General features: G+C 44.4%; 1 protein-coding gene across 1 annotated transcript in view; it reads left to right on the top strand.

The window, feature by feature from the left end:
- Positions 1 to 14,662, top strand: part of LOC144680389 (heme-binding protein 2-like) — a 28,341-nt gene extending 13,679 nt beyond the window's left edge. The window contains exons 3-4 of the mRNA XM_078541358.1: positions 7,551 to 7,725; positions 14,506 to 14,662. Of these exons, the coding sequence (XP_078397484.1) occupies positions 7,551 to 7,725; positions 14,506 to 14,662 (332 nt within the window). The remainder of the gene's footprint in view (positions 1 to 7,550; positions 7,726 to 14,505) is intronic.
- The last annotated feature ends 7,168 nt before the right edge of the window (positions 14,663 to 21,830 follow it).

The following is a 21,830-nucleotide window of genomic DNA, read 5'->3' as shown; positions in this document are numbered from 1 at the left end:
TATACACACTTTCAAAAGATGTTTGACAAATTACTGTATAATAGACTGTTAGCAAATTAAAGCCCATGAGATTAAAGGGTTTGGCACCGTAGATACAGAATTGGTTAACAGACAGAACACAGGGAGTAGTGGTGGACAGTTGTTTTTCAGGCTGGAAGGAAGTATACAGTGGTGTTCTCCAGGGGTCAGGGGCTATTACACTTTTGGAATCGAGGACTATTACACTTTAATAAATATCAATGATTTGGAATTGGGTATGCAAGGCAGAATACCAACATTTGCAAATGGTAACTATTTTGGGAAATGCAGAAAAAAATATGGAGGATTCTAACAGGACATCCAATAGGAACATAGGAGCAGGAATAGGGGAGGAATTTGGCACTTTGAGCCTGCTCCACCATTCAATAGGATCATGGCTGATCTGGTTGTGGTCTCAGCTCCACTTTCCTGTCTGCCCCTCCATAACCCTTGACTAACAGAAATCTTCTGACCCTACCTTAAATCAATTCAAAGATCCAGCCTCCACGACTTTCTGGGGAAGAGAATTCCACACACCAACGATCCTTTGGGAGAAAAGGTTTCTCCTCATCTCTGCCTTCATAGGGAGACCCCTTATTTTTAAACTGTATCCCCCAGTTTTAGTCACCCCAAAACAGGAAACATTCTCTGGGTTTCCACCTATCATGTCCTCTCAGGATCTTGTATGTTTCAATAAGATCACCTCTCATTCTTCAATGACAACTCATTTCTGGAATGAAGGAGATCAGTGAACCTTCTCTGAACTGCTTCCAAAAAATTATATATATTTTTTTTTAAATAAGAAGACCAAAGCTGCCCAGTGCTCCAGATATGGTCTCACCAAGGCCCAGTACAGCTGTAGTAAAACTTTCTGACTTTTATATTCCATTCCTCTTGCAATAAACACCAACATTCCATTTGCCTTCCTAATCACTTGCTGTACCTGCACACTAACCTTATGTGATTCATGTATGCTCACATTTACCCATGTTACCCTCAATCTGCCAAACTTTTCCCACTCACTTAATCTGTCTATTTCTCTTTGCAGACGTACAACCTCCTCCAGACAACTTACTTTCCTACATACCTTGGTGTCATTGGCAAATTTAGTTACTATACATTTGTTTTCTTTTTCATTTACAGGATATGGGAATTGCCAGCGATGCCTGCATTTATTGTACATCCCTAATTGCCTTTGAGAAGGTGGTGGTGAGCTGCCTTTTTGAACTGCTACAGTCCCTGTGGTGTAGGTACACCCACAGTGCTGTTAGGGAGGGAGTTCCCACATTTTGTCCCAGAGACAGTGAAGGAACTGGGTTTGCATTTCCTTCAAGCAAGTCATTGATATAGATTATAAACAGTTGCGGCCCTAGCACTGAAACCTCTGGCACTCCACTAGTCGCAGCTTGCCAACCTGATAAAGACCCATTTTTCCTACCCTCTGCTTCCTGTTAGCCATCCAATCTTTTATCCACGCTAATATATTACCCCTTACAGTATGTGCTGTTATATTGTGTAGTGACATTTGATGTGGTACCTTATCAAATGCTTTTTGCAAATCCAAGTACACCACATCCACAGGTTCTCCTTTATCCACCTTGAATGTCACTTCGTCAAAAAATTCGAACAGATTCATTAAAAACAATTTTGCTTGCACAAAGCCATGTTGGCACTGCCTGATCAACATCCTTAATAATAGATTTGAGCACTTTCCCTATGACAGATGTTAGGATAACTGGCCTGTAGTTTTCTGCTTTCTGCCTCCCTCCTTTCTTGAATAAAAATGATATTTGAGTTGTTTTCCAATCTGCTGGATTCTTTCACAATCTAAGGCCAGGATTTGGCTCTCGTCGGGTGGGCTCAGCCTGGGCGAGAGGAGCAGCCACGAAAGCGACAGCTGCCCTGCCTGGGTGGGGGAGGAGGGCGAGCGTGGAAGTTCGTGCTGGTGTGCACAGGAAAAGCTCCCTGAAGCACAGAGCTGTCTCAGAGAGATGAAGATTTTTGAAAATAAAAAAATGAAGATTTTAAAATATTAACAACATGTCACCTCATGAACTAGGACATGTTAGGAATTAGTTTAAACATTTTAATTTTTTTTGATGACTGATCAAAAATTCATCCCGCCCGTGGATGAGGTTTTGCAAGAAACCCAAAGGCCACTTTGCCTTTTCGCCTGCCCGCCCGCTAACTGAGGTTGGATGGACAGCAAAAGCTTTCATTTAATTAGATCTTCAATGGCCTTAATAGGCCTGTTAAATGTCGGCGGACGCACTTCCGACTACCACACCCACCCTGTGACCGAAATAGTGAGGACGATCGCCCAACATCATCACGCGTCATTTTACCCTGGTTCAGGTTGGGTGTGCGGCCACCCGACGGGAGGAAAATTCTGCCCTGAGGAAGTTTACAAGATTATAACCAATGCATCTGTTATCTGCGCCAACACTTCTTTTCAGACCTCTGGATGTAGGCCATCTGGTCCTGGGGACTCCTCAACCTTTAGGTCTTGTTTCAGCTGCAGCTGATGTTGATGCTCAGCAAACCAGATCTCAGATTGAAACCCGCCTCAGCTGATCATAATTTATTATTAATTCATTCTTTGCTGGTTCTTAAAATCTGTCCAATCCTCTGACCTACAGCTAATCATTGCAGATTTGTATAGTTTTTCTTTCAATGTAAAACTATCCTTTAAATATCTTGTTAAGAATTTGTCAGTGCAACTTTACTGTACTACATTTTAACCTAGTTTCCCAGTTCACCTTAGCTAACTCTGACTTCATACTCTCATAGTTACATTTATTTAGCTTTAAAACACCAGTCATGGACCCACACTTCTCCACTTCAAACTGAACATGAAATTCTACAATGTGATCGCTGTTCCTATTCACTTCTACTGTGTCACAGATCTTGCCTGTTCCCTGGTTGGCTCTAGAATCTGCTCCTCTAAGAAAGTGTCCCAAAAACTCCTGGTTCCAGGCTACCTTTGCCAATCTGATTTCCCCAATCTACATGTAGATTAAAGTCACCCATGATTATTGCAGTACCTTTCTTAAATAACCCATTTATTTCTTCCTGTATGTTCTGTCATACAGATCTTTTTCATTGGTACCTATATGGCTCACAACCACTGGGTCATCACCCTCCCACTGCAAGTTCTCCAGCCCAGGCAGGCAACACAGCCATCTGGATTCATGCTCTCAACTGCTGAGAACTGTATCTATCCCCCTGACGATCCTGTCTCCTATCACTACCACATTCCTCTCTGCTCACCCACTTGAATGACATCCTTCACCATGGTGCCATGGTCAGTCTGCTCATCCAACTTGCAGTCCTCCTGCTCATCCACATAGATCGCAAACACCTTGTACCTGTTGGATGACTCCACTGGGAAACTCTACTATGCACCTTCCTCTAGTTTCTGTTTCCTGTCACTCAGACAATTTTCTATCCATGTTGCTATTGTCCCTTTTATTCCAGAAGCTAAAGCTTTGCTCAGCAGTCTGGTGTGTGGCACTCTGTCAAATGCCTTTTGGAAGCCTATGTGCACAACACCAAAACCATTATCTTCATCAACACTTTCTGTTACTTCATCGAAATACTCAAGTAAGTTAGTTAAACACAATTAGTGCTTAACAAATCTGTGGTAGCTTTCCTTCATTGACCCCGCTTGCATTAACCCACTGCTATGGGCCAGACTGCTGGCTGTTCACTCTTCCCCATCAGGGTGCTCAGCAGTGGCCAGTGACATCATTGACCCTGGCACCAAAGAGGCAATTTAACATCCAAATTCATGTCTGCATTCATAGAAACACTTATCTTTCCCCTAACTATTGAATTTCCTATTACTTCCAGTCTTCTTCGTGTGCCCCTGTACAGCTGAGCTGCTGGTGGTGCTATGGACCTGACTGTACTCCCCAGTTAAACCATCACTTTCATCAATATTCAGAATTGAATACTGGTTGGAGAGTGAGGTGCGCTCAGGGGACTCCTGCCTCTTTTATTTCTTGATTGCCTGGTGGTCACCCATTCCCTCTCTCCCTGCATACTCTGAAGCTGTGGGAATGACCACATCTATAAACATGCTATCGCAAAGCTCTCTAACTTACAGATGTGCCATAGTGATAACAGCTGATGCTTAAGCTCTGAAACCTGGAGCTCGAGCTGCTGCAACTGATAACAATTCCTGCACAAGCATCCTGGAGTTCCTACGTAGCGCAGGATGTGCATTCGAAAGGTCAGATCTGCCCTGCTATTCCTCTATCTATTAGGTAAGAAAACCTACAACCACTAATAAAACTTACTACTTAAAAAAATAAAGACTCACCAGCTACTCAATTCCCATCTGCTGTTGTCATTTAAACATAAGGAAGGTGACCAAATGTTTTATTTAAACCTAATTGCCTTTCGTAATTTTTTTTTATTGCAGTTATTAATTTCCCAGCTGCTTAAACCATCTTCTTAACTTTGGAGATAGGGAAACAAGCTACAGCACTCGCCAGGCAATCAATTCATAATTTCCAGTGATGTGATATTTTGATTTATTTTTTCAAACTCCAGCATGCCCAGCTCCACTGCTCCTGACCAGACTCTCCATGAGAAATGGAATGGAATATAAAAGTAGTGATGTTTTTCATGGGGCTGAATTTTACCCCTGTCAGAGGGGAAGTTGAATGGTGGGGGCGCACAGCTGCGTTTCCGGTCGGCGCCCGCGAACAGGAGCGCGCCACCATTTTATGTGTGCAGGCTATTTAAGGCCCTGCCCAGCATGACATCGGCATGGCAGCGCTATGCGCTCCCTGTACAGGCTGAGGAGGGAACCCCAAAATCGAGAGAGCGCTCTTTCCCGCTTATTGCTGCCTCAGGGAGATCGGCTGTAAATGTCAAAAAGATAAAGATAGAAACATAAAGTTTCCCTAACATGATCCCTCATGTGACAATGTCACATGAGTTGGGACATGTCCATAATTTTCAGAAAAACTTTATTAATACATTTAAAAGGTACATGAAACCTCATCCCGCCCGTGGATGAGGCTTCATGCTTTTTAACCCTGTCAGAGGGGAAGTTGAATGGCGGGTGCGCAAAGCTGCGCTTCCGGTCAGTGCCCGCGAACAAGAGCGTGCCGCCATTTTATGTGTGCAGGCCAATTGAGGCCCACCCAGCATGACATCGGCATGGAATCGCTATGTGCTCCCTGTCCGAGCAGGGAGGGGAAATCCCAAAATCGTGAGTGCGCTCTTTCACGCACAAAAGAGCGCACTCATCTCCCTGAGGCTAAGTGCTGCCTCAGGGAGATCAACTGTAAATGTCAAAAAGATAAAAGAAAAATAAAATTACCCTAACATGTCCTCATGTGACAATGTCACATGTATTGGGACGTGTCCATCATTTTCAGAAAAACTTTATTAAAATATTTTAAAAGCTACATGAAACCTCATCCCACCCGTGGATGAGGTTTTGTGCTTTTTCCAATTCGCGCCGGGGCTCCTGGTCTGCCCGCCAACATGAAGGTTGGAAGGGCAGGTTCTTTAATTATTTAATAGCCTCTGTCAAAGGCCTCAATTGGCCATTGACAGGCCAGTGGTCGTGCAGCTGATTTCTTTGCGCCCTCGTCTTCCTGAAAATTTAAATGGGGTGCAGCGAGTTCGGGAGTTCCCCCCGATGTCACCGCATGTCATTTTACCCGTGTGTGTGGGCCCTGCCCCCGCGTGCCGACGTGTAAAATCCTGTCCATATAGTTTTACAGAGCTTTAGTGAGATCACATCTCGAATACAGTGTACAGTTTTGTTCTACTTATTTAAGAAATGATATCATTGCATTAGAAGTAGTTCAAAGAAGGTTCAGACGACTGATTCCTGGGATGAGGGTTTATCTTATGAGGAAAGGTGGGACAAGTTGGGACTGTGTCCATTGAAGTTTAGACTGAGGTGATTTTATTGAAACATATAAGACCCTGAGGAAGCTTGACAGGGTGGATATTGAGAGGATATTTCCCCTTGTTGGAGAGACCAGCACGAGGGGACATTGTTTAAAATTAATGTGTCTCCCATTTAAGAGAGAGATGAGGAGAAGTTTTTTCTCTCAGAGGGCCGTGAGTCTATGGAACCCTCTTCCCCTGAGACCGGTAGATGCAGGTGATTAAATATTTCTAAGGCAGAAATAGACAAATTCTTTACTAACAAGGGAGTCAAAGTGTGCAGGGAGTAGGAAGGAATGTGGAGTTGAGGCCAAAATCAGATCAGCCATCTTACTGAATGGTGGAGCAGGCTCGAGCAGCCAAACGATTTACTCCATCTCCTAATTTGTATGTATGAATGTAAGTAAGATAAGGCTATTTCTTTGCTAAACACGTCCCTTCGGTCTTCAAGCCTCTTGTCACCTGTCATTTTAATTCTCCATCTTGCTTCCATGCTGATCTTCCTGTCCACAGTCTCCTGCCATGTTCCAATGACTCTCATCAGAGCCTCTGCCTCCATTTCCTTTCCTTTCTCTTTGCTGGTTTCCTTTTCTCTCTCTTGTTTTGCTCTTTTTGTTTTCAGGCGGTAGCTGTTCAGATTCTATCAATCACACCACCTCCAGACACATCTTTTGTTTCTTTACACAAGGAAGGAGATCAAGGTCTTGGAGAGGGTGCAGAAGAGATTTACTAGAATGATAGGAGTGTGGATGGGTCTCAGTTACATGGAGAGACTGGAGAGGTCGGAGGTCATTTCCTTAGAGCAGAGAAATTTGCCAGGAGATTTGAGAGATCCAAGGTGTGCAGAACCAGGAATGGATTTGACAGAGTAAATAAGGAGAAACTGTTTCCATTGGCAGAGCAGTCGATAACCGGAGGACATAGAATTAAGATAATTGGCAACAGAACCAGATGCAACATTTATTTAAACAATGAGTCGCTGTGATCTGGAGAGCACTGCCTGAACTGGTGGTGAAGCAAATTCAATAGTAAAATTCAAAAGACAACTGTTGAGATAATGGGAAACATTTTTGTCTGTCTGTGGGAAGAGAGGAGGTCAGGGTGATTAGTGGGATAAGTCCACCAAACAACACAGGAGCAGCCTTCCTCTAGGCTGTTCCATTCTGTGTCTATAATTCAATGCCCACATCAGTGTTTTCCACATCTCAGTTTATTCATCTCAGCTTTCACCTTCCAAGCCCATGACCACTCCCATCTAGAAGGACACGAGCAGCAGATAGATGGGAATGCCACCAACTGGAAGTTCCCCTCCAAGCCACTCACCGTCCTGACTTGGAAATATATCGCCATTCCTTCAAAGTTGCTGGGTCAAAATCTTGGAACTACCTTCCTAACAGCACTGTGGGTGTACCTACACCACATGAACTGCAGCGGTTCAAGGCAACTTGCCACCATCTTCTCAAGGGCAATTAGGGATGGGTAGTAAATGCTGGCCCAGCCAGTGAAGGCCACATCCTGTGAATGAATAAAAGAAAAGCAAAGTCACCCTGTCCCCTCACCTGTAATTTCTGATTCACCATGAGCAATGCTGTAACAATGTGTTTCTTTGTCTACAGGTACAGTTGTTCCCATCTCTGCACCTTGGGGAGTTATTGGACAGTTAGCAAATGGCAAAATACAGCAGGCATTCAGAGTATCTATTGTAATAGTTCCTGAAGTCATCAGTCCACCGGAACCAACGGATAAAACGATCAAATTAAAAAAAGAACCTACTAGTTCGTACTATGCCAGGTAACTTTAGTTACTGATATATTGTGTTTGACATTTCTTTACGTCAGCTCTTGTGGCAATATCACTCAACCTGGAGTCGGACTGTGATTATTGGGCTCATCCGGGTACAGGGGAACATTGGTCAATATTAATTGTATAATGGAGTGATTCATATCTCACAATCTGCAGTTCCTTCTTCTGAGAACACAGCGAGACCTCCCCATTCACATTAGTCAGGTTCATATGGAGTTGGTTCCTGTTTTTCCGACATTCTCACACCACCACCTTGTGCATTTTTGATAGACCACTTTCACATCTTTTAATCAGTGCCTCAGCCAAAATAAAACATCAGCTCATTGAGATGTTTGATGTTCTTTCTACTGTAATTAGTTTAAATGTCTCTTTATCTGCTCTTTCTGTGCGTAGTCATAATTTACATAGTTCCAATGTTACTGGTCCCCCTCCCATACCCTTTGGAGAGGTCATTTTCCTCATAGGTGTCTGGACGATGAATGACAGTGTGATTTGCTGACCTCAGAGAGGATCAAGCTTGGCCCAGTCCATTCCTCACTCAACATTCACTGACTCACACTATCAGTGAGGGTCACTACACAGGACGCTCTCCAATGTGGACATTGTCCTCTTGGTGTAATGAACTGTGATGCTATTTAGTCATCTGTAGAGTTTGCACATTGAGCTTTCTCAGTGAGCAATTGTGATCACAGAGATTGCTGTTTAGGAAAAGTACTGTCCAGTTTTCACTCTGTTTAAATTCTTGACAGAAATCAGCGAGTTGGGGCCTGTGAATTCCCAACAAGTCACCCCTGTGAACAACAATTCACTCCAGGAACACACGATTAGGGATTCTGTCCTCATATTTTAAACAATCAAAAAGTGGAAGTGCTCCCTTCAAAGAGCAGAAGTTGGGGTGGGAGGAGTTTCTGGGTTATCAGCTGGGTGTGGGTCATCCTTTATATGGGCTGGCAGTCTGTGGTAGCTGTAGAGAGCAGGAAATTCTGCAGGCAATTGGTGCACAGCCAGATCATACAAACATACAAATTAGGAGCAGGAGTAGGCCATCAGATCCTGGAGCCTCCTCTGCCATTCACGAGGATCATGGCTGATCTTATTGCGGCCTCAATTTCACTTTCCTGCCAACCATCTGCACATTTCACTCCCTTAATCGTCAAGAATCTATCTCCCTCGACATTAAAACTATTGAATGACCCTCTTTTACTCTCTGTGCAAGACAGTTCCACTGAGTCAAGGCCTTCAGAGAGAAAAAAAAAATTCTCCTCATCTCCATCTTAAATAGGAGAGCTCTTATTTTTAAACTTTGGCCCCAGGTTCAGGTCTCTCCAACAAGGCGAAAAATCCTCTCAGCATCCACTCTGTCATGTCTCTCCAGCATCTTTCATTTCTCAATAAGATCACCTCATTCTTCTAAACTCCAATTGGCCCAACATGCCCAACCTTTCCTCATAAGATAACTTGTCCTAGGAATCAGTAGAGTGAACCTTCTCTGAACTGCTTCGAAGGCAATTATGTCCCTTCCTAAATAAGGAGACCAAAACTGTGCACAGTACTCCAGATGTGGTCTCACCAATGTCCTGTAGAACTGTAGCAAAGATCCCTAATTTTATATTCCAGTCACCTTGCAATAATGATAACATTTCCCTTCCTAATCACTTGCTGTATCTGCATACTAACTTCTTGTGATACATCTACCCAGACACCCAGATCCCTCTGTACCTCAGAGTTCTGCAATCTCTCTCCAGTTAAACAATCTGCTGCTTTTCTATTCTTCCTGCCAAAGTGGACAAGAGGAATTACATTCACTATTTTCCAATCTGATGGGACCCATCCAGAATCTAGGGAATTTTAGAAAACTAAAACCAATGCATCTACTATCTCAGCAGCCATTTCTTCTAAGACTCTAGGATGAAGTCCACAGGGCCTGGGGACTTGTCAGCCTTTAATTCCAATAATTTCCTCAGTACTCTTTCCCTGGTGATTGTAATTGTTTGAAGTTGCTCCCTACCTTTCACCTCTTGATTCACAATTATTCCTGGGATGTTACTTTTTCCTCTATAGTTAAGACAGATGCTAAAATAACATCTGTTAAATTCACCTGCCTGGTCCTCATTTTCCATTATTAATTCCAGAATCACTCTCTAGAAGACAAATGCTCACTTTAGTTATTCTATTCCCTTTTTGAATACTTGTCGAAACCCTTACTATATATTTTTATATTCCCAGCAAACTTTCTCTCATATTTTAATTTTCCCTCCTTATTATTCTTTTGGTCATTATTTGTTTTTTTTATATATACAAAGTTTAATTTTCTGATCTTCATGGAATTCTATGTTCTTTCTTTCAATTTGATGCTATCTTTAACTTCCTTAGTTAGCCACGGATGGTGTGTTCCTCCCAGAGAATTTCTCTATCTCACTGGAATGTATCTTTGCTGAGGGTTATGGAATATCTCCTGAAATATCTGCCACTGCATCCCTACAGACCTATCTCTAAACCTATTTCCCCAGTTCACTTTAGCCCGCTCTGTCGTCATGCCCTCATAGTTGCCCTTATTTAAGTTTAAAACATTAGTCTTAGACCCACTGGCCCATAACTTCCAATCTCCGGGGCATCGTATCTGTAAGATGCCCTTGGATCTCCCCATGCAAGGACTGTATGGGAATTCCCCAGGAAGTTGAAAATTCCCTTTGGCAATTACCCTGCACTGGAAACCATTCCTTACTCCACTTTAAATCGGAGACTTCAGAAGGTTCCAAACTAGTTACCCAGGAAAAATTAGAAGAATTGAAACCACATATAAATCCTGGATAACGATCGTACTGTCCACTTCCGCCTGACCACCCAGTGGCCTCTTCCAACACCCACACCCATCCCCCAACTAGCCCCTCAAAGTTCTGACTACCTCCCAATCCCCCCCCCAAACTACTACCTCACTCTCTGACCACCAGCCACCTTCCCATTCCCCGAATTCCCCCCGAACCTAAGACCACAACCCACTCCCAAACACCTGACAACCCCATCCAGCACCCTGACGACTATCCTGACCCACCAACTAAACCCTAGCCTCCACAATTACCCTTCGGAGCTGCCAACAACCTCCCACCACACCCACAACTACACCCCTGACCTCCCGAATATCCCCCACCCCACCAACTACCCACCCAACACTCTCTACTACCCTCCTCATCCCATGACCAAACCCCAACCCCCTCAACTCTCCTCCCATTCCCCCACCAACCCCAGGCCCATTCTACCACCACAATGCCTCCCCACTGACCACTCGACAACTCCCTATTCTACCCACTTGCATTGCACAATTACCTTCCCCCTGGCTTCTCAAAGTGGCTGGGCATTTTAAACTTAGCTGCTTTATGGCAGCTAGTGCCATAAACAGGGGTGTGGCCTCCTCTCACCTGACTCTGCTGCCCTTGACTGAAGGCCTCGGGAACTCGCTGCGATGCATATTTCTCACCCGGCCCGAGGCGGAAGCTCGTCTGAGGAAGGTACACACATGGACCAGAACCGCTGGATCCTCCACCTCCCACTGCAAGTTCCCCCCCAGCCCTGATCAGGTGTCCCGAACCCTGGCACCAGGCAGCAATCCAGCCTTCTGGGTTTCACTCTCAGCTGCAGGAAACTGTGCCTGTGCCCCTGACTATTCTGTCCCCTACAACCACTACATTCCTATTCACTGCCCCTATTTGACTGGCTTCCTGTACGATGGTGCCATGGTCAGTTCGCTCAGCCATGCTGCAGTCCCCACTTTCATCCCTACAAACTGCAGGAACTCAAATCTGTTGAACAACTGCAAGGGCTGAGGCTCCTTCACTTCTACCTTCTCGATCCCTTATCTGCCTCACTCACAGCGACACCCTCCTGTCCCTGACCACTGACCAAATCAGCTGACCCTATCCTAAGGGATGTGATCGTCTCCTGGAATGAAGAGTCAAAGTAACTTTCCCCCTCCCTGATGCCTCGTAGTGTCTGCAGCTCGGCCTCCAGCTCAAAGACTCTGAGCCGAAGCTCCTCGAGTCTCTGGCACTTACTGCAGACATGTTTGCCCTGGATCACACACGTGTCCACGAGCTACCGCATTCTGCAATTGCAACACGTAGATCCCACGAGAATTCCCACAAGGGGCATTCTCTCAATTTCTTGAAAGTACAAAACTTCTTCGAAAACTGGGAATAAACTTGTGATTCCTTCAGGAAACTTTTTTTAAAAATTGCTGTTCCAAGATTCACATTTGCAAATCAGACGTTGGAGATGGAAAGATGTGACTGGGGTTTTTTCCCAAAGGTGGTGCTAAATTATTTAAATAGAGTAGAGGTGTGGATTATAGACTTATAAGGCGCTATTTCAATGGAGGCGATGGGGATCTCAGCTCAATAGTCAGTGAGGGCCCTGCGTCACCTCCTTTAGGGAGGGCCTGCTGCATTAAGTGCCTTTCAGGCGGCCAATGACAGGCCTTCCCTGGGACCAAAGACCCCACGGGGCAAAGGCCTCACTCTCCAAAAGCTGCTGGACAATCAGAGGCCAGCAGCTCTCAGCGCTTGTCAGCATCAAGAATGTGTAGTGGCTGCTGTTGGCTCTGTTCCTGAGAGGCCTCGGATTAGTGCTGGATCCCAGGATAACAGGTGACCGATGGCAGGAAGAGGATCGCAGCAAAAGGGGTCACGGGGTAGGGGGTGAGGTGTGTAGGAGAAAATGGCAGCGTGGAGGCTTCCTGCAGCTCTGCTCACCTTCCCGATGCCAGTCCCTCGACAACAAGGTGCTCCCTCCCACAGAAAACAACCCGAGTAGTGATAGGCCCTCCTGCCTCTGGGTTAATGCCTTTGGCTGCGATAAAAGGCTCTTAGGTTGACATGAATTGTCCACTTAAGTGCCTCCATTGATGGTGGGTTGGGAAGGGTTGGGATGGCCGCCCACAAGCTTCCCCGCACTGGATTTAACCTTGGTGGAGGCAGCAGGGCAGCAGGGTGCCCGCCTGCCACCCTCACATACAATTAAATGCCCTGTCCATGACCAAACTTGCCTGAAGGGAGCATATTAAATTTGGCCTATAAAAACATGACTGCACATAAGGAGGCTATTCAGCCCTTTGAGACCATGCTGGCTATATACAGCAATCCAATCAGTGCCATACCCTCCCTTTTACCCTGTGACCCTGCAATTTTATTCCCCTCAAATGCCCATCCAATTTCCATTCTGAAATCATTCATCATCTCTGCTTCCTCCGCCCTAATTAACAGTGAGTTCCAGATCATTACCACACACTGCATAAAAAGGTTTTTCCTCAGATACCCCCTGAATCTCTTGCCCAAAGTCTTCTATCTGTCTCCCCTAGTTCTTGTACCATCAGCTCATGAGAGCAGCTTTTCCTTTTCTACCTCATCAACCCAGTCAGGATCTTGTACAGCTCTATCCAATCACCCCTCAAACTCCTTTACCCCAAGGAGAACAACCCCAGCTTCTCCAACCCAACCCTGTCGCTAAAATCCCCCACCCGGGGAACCATTCGAGTAAGTCTCCTCTGCATATCCTCAAGGTGACTCACATCCCTCCTAAAGTGTGATGACCATCACTGGATGCAATACTCTAGTTGTGGCCTCTCCATAGCTTAATAAAGGTTCAGCATCACTTCCTTGCTTTTGTATTCAACACCTCTATCCATGAAACCCAAGTTTCTATGTAGTTTGCGAAACATTTTCTCAATATGTGTTTTCACCTTCAAAGATCCATGCACCCCAAGGTCCTTCTGTCCCTGCACACTCTTTAGAATTGTGCCATGCCGTCTCTATTACCTCTCTCTACACCTTGTGCAAAATTCATCAGCTCACTTTGTTTTTGTTTCATTCATGGAGTGTGGGTGCTGCTGGCTAGGCCTGCATTTATTGCCCATTCCTAATTAACCTTGAGAAAGTGATGGTGAGCTGCCTTCTTGAACCGCGGCACTCTATGTGGTGTAGGTACACCCACAGTGCTGTTTGGGAGGGAGTTCCAGGATTTTGACCCAGCTATAGTGAAGAAACTGCCTTATATTTCCGCGTCAGAATGGTGAGTGGCTTGGAGGGGAACTTCCAGGCGTTGGTGTTCCCAGGTATCTGCTGCCCTTGTCCTTCTAGTTGGTGGTAGTTGTGGGTTTGGACTGTCCAAGGAGTCTTGGTGAGTTCCTGCAGTGCATCTTGTGGATGGTACATACTGCTGCCACTGTGTGTCAGTGGTGGAGGGAGTGAAATTTTGTGGATGTGGTGTCAATTAAGTGGGCTGCTTTGTCCAGTATGATGTCAAACATCTTGAGTGTTGTAGGAGCTGTTCTCATGCAGGCAAGTGGAGAGTGTTCCATCACACTCCTGACGTGGGCCTTGTAGATGGTGGACAGGCTTTGAGGAGTAAGGAGGTTAGTAACTCATTGCAGGATTTCTAACCTCTGACCTGCTCTTGTAGCCACCATATTTATATTGCCAATCCAGTACTGTTTCAGGTCAAAAGTGACCGCTACGATGCTAATAGTGGGGGATTCAGTGATGGTAATGCCATTGAATGTCATTTCTCTGTATTAAATCCAATCTGGCAATTGTCTGCCCATTCAGCTAGCTTATCTATTATGTTACTACAGCTGTGGATGAACTGAATGGTGGAGGGTCCTCAGTGGGCTGAATGACCAACTCCAGTTCCTATTGTCCTCACAATCGACTTGGATTTCGGACAGGATTTGTCAGGAGGAATAAAAATGAAAATTATATATTCTTAATTCTGTTGCAGGACTTTTGACAAGAAAGTTGATGAGCAACAATATGAAGAACTCGTGAATAAACTCCAGCAGGACTTGCAACAAGACAATCGACAATTTGATCCAAGATTTATTATTGCTTTCTATAACACACGTGGGCTCATGCAAATAGGTTTCAGAAAGAAATAAAATCCTCTTGGGTAGGTTTTGTCACCTCTGTAGACATCAACAGTGAGATGTGCTTAACTCTATTCTTAAACTGATTGAAGCTTCCACTAATTACACAATGGGTTTAAGCTGGAGTACTGTGCAAAGTTCTGGTCTCCTTTCCTAAGGAAGGATATATTTACCTTGGAGGGAATGCAATGACTGTTCATTAGACAGATTACATATATGTGCTGGTATTGGGGTTTTGAACAATTCCACCAATGACACATTCAGCACTGAGACCCTGTTTAGAAATATTGCCCTCTAGTGACAGTTAATTCTGACTCACACACACTGCTGCATTTAATCTTTATTCAAAATTATACCAACACATGAGCATCAAAAGTGAGCAGATCTTCCCCATTTAAATACGCTGGTTACTTTAGTTGTTTAGTTCCATCATTACAAACAACGGATCTTTCCAGGTGTCCAGTTCAATGTCTCTCCACATTGTCCTGTGACAGACAGTTCTTGTTTCTCATCAAATTCGACTAAAAACAGGGTATTTTCAATCTTGCTCCGCCATTCATTAAGATCATAGCTGATCGTCTACCTTAACTCCACCTTCCCACACTATCCCTCGAGTGTATAATCTGTCTAATAAACAGGCATTGCAGTCTCTCTAAGGAAAGTTCATCCCTTAGGTAAGGAGAGCAAAACAACGGTTTTACCCACCTAAATAACTGAAGTAAGATTTCATTGCTCTTTGCTCCCTTTGTACTAAAGGCTAAGATACCATTTGTTTTCCTGATTGCTTGTTGTAACTGCATATTACCTTTCTATGCTGCATGTGTAAAGACACCCAAGCCCCTCTGAATACCAACATTTTCCAGTCACTCACCCTTGCAAAATATTCAACTTTTATATTTTTCCGATGTCTGACTGACTTCACACGTCCCCAAATTATATTCTGTCAGCCACATTCTTACCCATTCACTTAACCAACCAAATATGGAGAAACCACATGGTCTTCGACCCACACGTTAACCAGACATGAGGATCCAGCCCTGGCAGATCTGACTGTCCCTGACAGAGGAGCCCTGACTGCTGCTATTGCTTTTCATATTGTTTATAATTAGTTTCCTCCTTCAATTCCAAACTATTTGCTAATGTTTCAGGTTCACTTCTGACCAACCAACTCTGTGGGCAGCAAAGGTAAAATGAGTCTAACATCACCGCACTGCACATACACAGGCCTAATCCCAGTTGGACATGGGTAGTGGGCCCTCCACTGGGGAACAGGGATTAATCACTGCAGTAATTTGCCTTTTCTATAATCTTGCTTTAATTGAATCATGACCAGACTGAGATTGAGATGGTCCTGGTGACTGACATAGTTCTAGGATGTTCTATCTTGACACAGCGATGGATTATATTTATGTTTATCACAGTCATTCTGAACAGAATGTTTCAAGGTGAAGTGAAAATATCTCATTGAAAATGGGATGTGTTTCAGAGCAGAGACAATTGAAGTTGTTACAAATGAAATTATGGAGTGGTCAGATTTGGCATTGTACCTGAGCTCAGGGAGCAGAGCAAGAGAATGGCAGCTTGCATTGAAGCCCAGGACCGGCACGAGAGACTCAGATTTGATGGGGTATGTGCAGTTAGGTCGGGGGTCAGGGGCATGCAAGAGTTAGAGTGTGTGAGGTGCTTGATAGTAGAAACAGCCAGAGAAACCTAGAATTAAAAGCGCATGAGCAACATGGCTCCTTGTATTAAAACATCTTCTTCGGACTCTTTACTTCTTCCTGCAGACTCCTTCTGTGGGAATAATTCTGTAAGGAAGCTTCCAGTGAACAACATGTACAGATTGCAATTTCAAAACAGTAATCAAAGACAGAAAGATCCAAGGAGGGCAGAGGGTGGACTTGGGGCAGGGAGGGGTGAAATAGGAGGGGCCTGGCATCTTGGTTCTGGTAGGGGTGGGGGTACGGGTGGAATGTGCAATACTGACAAGTGAAGTTTAAATTTGAAAAACACGCATGCCATCTTTGTGTTCTCAATAATTCTCCTGTTAGTAGCAATGGAGCTGGGCAGGAAAGTTGTGGTCACGATGAAGATCGTCCCTGTTTGTCCAGGAGACTCTTTTATAACCCGCCTGTACCTGCTACATTGTCAGCTGACAACAGTATTCACCAATGAAAAGCTTCCCCGTAGCATGATCACACACGTCTCCCATGCACACCACCAGCACTTTAAATTTTCATTAGAATCGTGAGGAACCTTCAGTGGAAACTTAACTGCTTAAAACTGAGAAAGAATCCCAATCTAAATTTAGACTCCAGAGACTGAACATGGAATAAAGTTCAGACTCCCATCTCCTCACACCCGTACTAGGCGCTCACAGTCGGAACATCGACAGGCTGAATCTGTGATTGAGAACATTATCTACTCAGATATTACCCCTGTTAACAGGTGACCCATTCACAGGCTTCTCTCATGGTGTAAATTAGCCATTGTTTTCTTGCCTTTGCTTGACTTTTATTTTTCAGACTGCTGGGAATGTATTCTCACTGTGAAATAAAGAGGGTGATGCATTTCAACTTTTGGTGTCACGTTAGATTCTTACTCAGAAATAAATCTGGGTCACTCATTGGCTATTTCTGAGGAGATAGTGGCCTTGTGATAATATCACTGAACTAGTAATACAGAGACCCAGGCTAATGCTCTGGGAGCGCGTGTTCAAATCCCACCATTGCAGCTGGTGAACTTGAAATTCAGTTAATAAAATCTGGAATTGAATACTAGTTTCAGTAATAGTGACTCTGAAAAAATCATTGATTGTTGTAAAAACCCATCTGCTTCACGAATGCCCTTACCTAGTTTGGCCTACATCTGACTCCAGGTCCACAGCAATGTGGCTGACTCTTTACTGCCCTCTGAAATGTCCCAGCAAGACTCTTAGATCAAGGGCAATTAGGGATGGGCAACAATATGTGAACCTTGCCAGCAACACCCACATCCCATGAAAGAATAAATAAAAAATATTAGATAAACTCTCCACATTTCGGTGAAATGATTCTGTCAAAATATTGAGATGTAAAAAGAAAGACTGAAGAGACAGAGAGTAATTTCTTGAGAGATGTGACACTTGGAGAGTGAGCTCCATATTCTCCAGGTGACAGCTCACACCCCGTGCAGCCTGACACTTCAACCTGTCAAACTCCACTCTGAACAGGGTTTAAAACTCTATCAATGGGATTTCACTGATAAACTCCCAGGATAGACAGTGTCCAACACACAACAATTCATGGATCAATCATCGGCCGGGTGTTGTGAAATTCTTCTTTCTTGGAAAATCTCCCAATCTGGGCAGGTAAGGGAGGATTCTAGGGAGGGACCTAGAAAGGTCTCATTCCCCTTTCCTCACTTTTTCAAATTTCTACCCAAGAAGGGTCCGGAACTCCTTCCCTCCACACTTTCCATTGCAGGGGTGACAGGAAGAGGTTGAACTGAAGGGAGAATCTCATCAATTGGGATTTCTGTCAGTTCCACCTCCATTGTGTGAAAGCTGCTTCTCCCTGTAGGAAACTGGGAGACTAGCATTCCAGTGTCTGATCCTGGCTGAAGTGAGACCTGCTTTCCATCTAAAGGACACTTTCCGTGCTGCAAAAACAGATGAGCAAAAACAAATCAGGCGTGTTTTTTTTTAAGGGTCTTTGTTCCAGGGAAGAGGCCCCACTTACATAGCAACAATATCACACAGTGAAATCCCTCCAAACCCCACTCAGACAGACACACCAGTTAGTGAGGAAATCACAGCCACAGCCCCAATATATTCTAATCGTCCTGATCCTGGAATTCCAGGCAGGGGCAGCAGCATATCCATGGGGCAGCTGGATATCCTGCTACATGATGATCCTTCCCAAGAAGCATCCACTGAATTCAAGGATGAATCCCAGAGGTTGGGAGCTAGGATTCTCACAATTGTGTTTATGGTGTAGCCTCTGACAGGGTCGAAACTGGGTTAGGCTGAAGTGGATTATAATCCTAGCCCCTCTTTGGGGCTATTCTGGATCAGACGCGCTGCTCGGATGATCACTCTGACTTAAGGTAGAGAAAAACAGGCCTCACAGATACTTAACTGTGCCTGAAGAACTGATCTATCTCTCCCCAAAGGAAAGGAATTAACAGAGATTATTACCGTGCTCCACATAGCCTTTTTAACAAGTTTAAAGCTAGATTCTAACAACCTAGATATTACTGGAGTCTGGGCATCTCTCCTCAACAATATACCTCTCCACTGTAGATTGTATGGAGATAGCATTTCGAGTTAGATACTGAAGACAATATGAGACTATACACTTTCGAAATTATATTAAAGTTGCTTTAGGAACTGAAAATGCAATTCACTTTTTATGGTAAATCAATCACAACATTGACAGTTCTAGGAGAAGTAAGTATATTCTTGATTCTAATAGAGAATCCAGATCTTATTCATGTTACAAAAAAAATTGATATCTATTAATATTTGTAGTTGTTTTGTAGTAGAGAACATGATCATTGCTAAAACAGAGACATGTCAAAGTTTTTCGTATTGCACTCATCAGGACACTCCTCAAGAATACCAATATAAGGGAAAAACAACTGTTTATACTGTATGAGAAGAGAGTGCTGGTTGATTGGCAAGTGGACTCTGTTTGGTAGAGGCATTGATATTATGTGAATCTGCATTAATTGAACCTATGAACTTGGCAACTTATGCAGTTGAATTCAGTTTTAACCATGCCATGCATACCCAAATAGATGGTGTTGTCATAGGATCCCCTCTAGGCCCAGCTCTCATGAACATCTTTGTTGGGTTCCATGACAAATGTGTCTTTGATGTAATGACACCTAATCATCTACCTCTCACACATTTCTGATACGTGGATGATGTGTTTGCCATATTTAAATCTTCAGCTGCATATAATAATTTCCATATATATATTAATGGACTCCACCCAGTGCTCTGATAACCCTGAAAAGGCAAGTTATCCCAATAATTTGTGCAGCAGCAATAAGAGTGATATTCACTAGTAGCAGGATGCTGCCATCAAGCCAAAAGGACATTCTGCCTCTCACACAAATGAGTGATGTGGGATATGATTTCTCGTGCCAGTGCGATGCTAGGTATGTAGGCCGGACGTGCCAAAGACAGGGGATCACATCAAACAGCATGTCCCAGCCGCTGTTCACAACGGGCAGGGTACAGGCCGTATCCAACCAGCCCTTTCTTGCAAAAATCAAAACACAGTGTCCAACGTTAGATGTGATTCGGCGAATGGACAACATTTGCTAATTAATCCTCAGTGTGCTAAGAATGACGCTGACAACCAATTGAAGATTGTCAGTTGAGCTCACAGTGTGGCACTTTTACATGAACTGGAAGCTACACATATTAATACACAGGGCCCTGCTCATTGCAGACAGAAAGAAGATGTACACATGGGGAGGTGATGGTGTTGTGGTATTTTCACTGAACTAGTAATCCAGAGACCCAGGGTAATGCTCTGGGGACCCAGGTTTGAACCTGCCAGCGCAGATGGTGGAAATTGAATTCAAAAACAATCTGGAATTAAATGTCTAAAGATGATCACAAAACCATTGTCGATTGTTGTAAAAAACCATCTGGTTCACTAATGCCGTTGAGGGAAGGAAATCTGCCGTCCTTACCTGATCTGGCCTACATGTGATTCCAAACCCACAGCAATGTGGTTGACTCCTAAATGCCCTCTGAAATGGAGACACTCAGTTGTATCGAACTGCTAAAAAGTCTCAAAAATGGAATGAAAACTAACGGACCAGTCGCCATCAGCCAAGCAACAGCCTGACATATTCTTACTCACAGAATCATACTTTACAGATAATGTGCCAGACACCAGCAGCAGAGGTGGTGGCACAGTGGTATACAGGTGGGAGGGAGTTGCCCTGGGAGTCCTCAACTTCAACTCGGGACCCCATGAAGTCTCATGGCATCAGGTAAAACATGGGCAAGGAAACCTCCTGCTGATAACCACCCACCGCCCTCCGTCAGCTGATGAATCAGCGCTCCTCTGTGTTGAATACCACTTGGAGGAAGTTCTGAGAGTGGCAAAGGATAAGAACGTAACCTGGGTGGGAAACTTCAAAGTCCATCATCAAGAGTGGCTCAGTTGCACCACTATTGACTGAGCTAGGCGAGTCCAAAAGGACATACCTACTAGACTGGGTCTGCAGCAGGTGTTGAGGGAACCAACAAATGGGAAAAACACACTTGATGCTCACCAGCACAGCTGCATCCATCCATGACAGTATCGATAATAGTGACCAATGCACAGACCTTTTGGAGACAAAGCCTCATTTTCACATTGAGGATACCCTCCATCATGTTGTGTGGCACTACCACAATGCCAAGTGGGATAGGTTTTGAAAAGACCTCGCAACTCAAGACTGGGCACCCATGAGGCATCCAAGAGCAGCTGCAGAAACATGTTAGAACACAATCTGTAACCTCCATGGTCCGGCATATCCCCCACTCTACCATTACCATCAAGACAGGGGATCAACCCTGGTTCAATGAATTGTGCAGGTGGGCATGCCAGGAGCAGCACCAGGAATGCCAAAAACTGAGGTGTCAGGCTGGTGAAGCTAGAACACAGGACTACTTGCGTGCCAAACAGCATAAACAACAATTGATAGACAGAGCTAAGCAATCCCACAACCAAAGGATCAGATCTAAGCTCTGCAGTCTTGGTGCATCCAGTCATGAATGGTGGTGGACAATTCAACAACTCATTGGGGGAGGAGGTTCCACAAATATCCCCATCCTCAATGATGGGGGAGCCCAGCACATCAGTGCAAAAGATAAGGCTGAAGCATTTGCAACAACCTTCAGCCAAAAGTGCCCAACGAATGATCATTATTGGCCCCAGTTTCACAGATGCCAGTCTTCAGCCAATTCGATTCACTCCACATCTGAAGGTACTATATAGAGCAAAGGCTGTGGGCACTGAAAATATTCCAGCCATCGTACTAAAGACTTGTGCCCAAGAATATGCCATGCCCCTAGCCAAGATGTTCCAGTGCACCTCCAATGCTGGCATCTAACCAGCAATGTGGAAAATTGCCCAGGTATGCAAGACAAATCCAACCCGGCCAATTAATGCCCCGTCAGTCTACTCTCCAT

Source organism: Cetorhinus maximus, chromosome 5, assembly GCF_964194155.1.
Source record: "Cetorhinus maximus chromosome 5, sCetMax3.hap1.1, whole genome shotgun sequence".
Classification (NCBI taxonomy): domain Eukaryota; kingdom Metazoa; phylum Chordata; class Chondrichthyes; order Lamniformes; family Cetorhinidae; genus Cetorhinus; species Cetorhinus maximus.
This window is presented reverse-complemented; position numbering and strand designations above follow the sequence as displayed.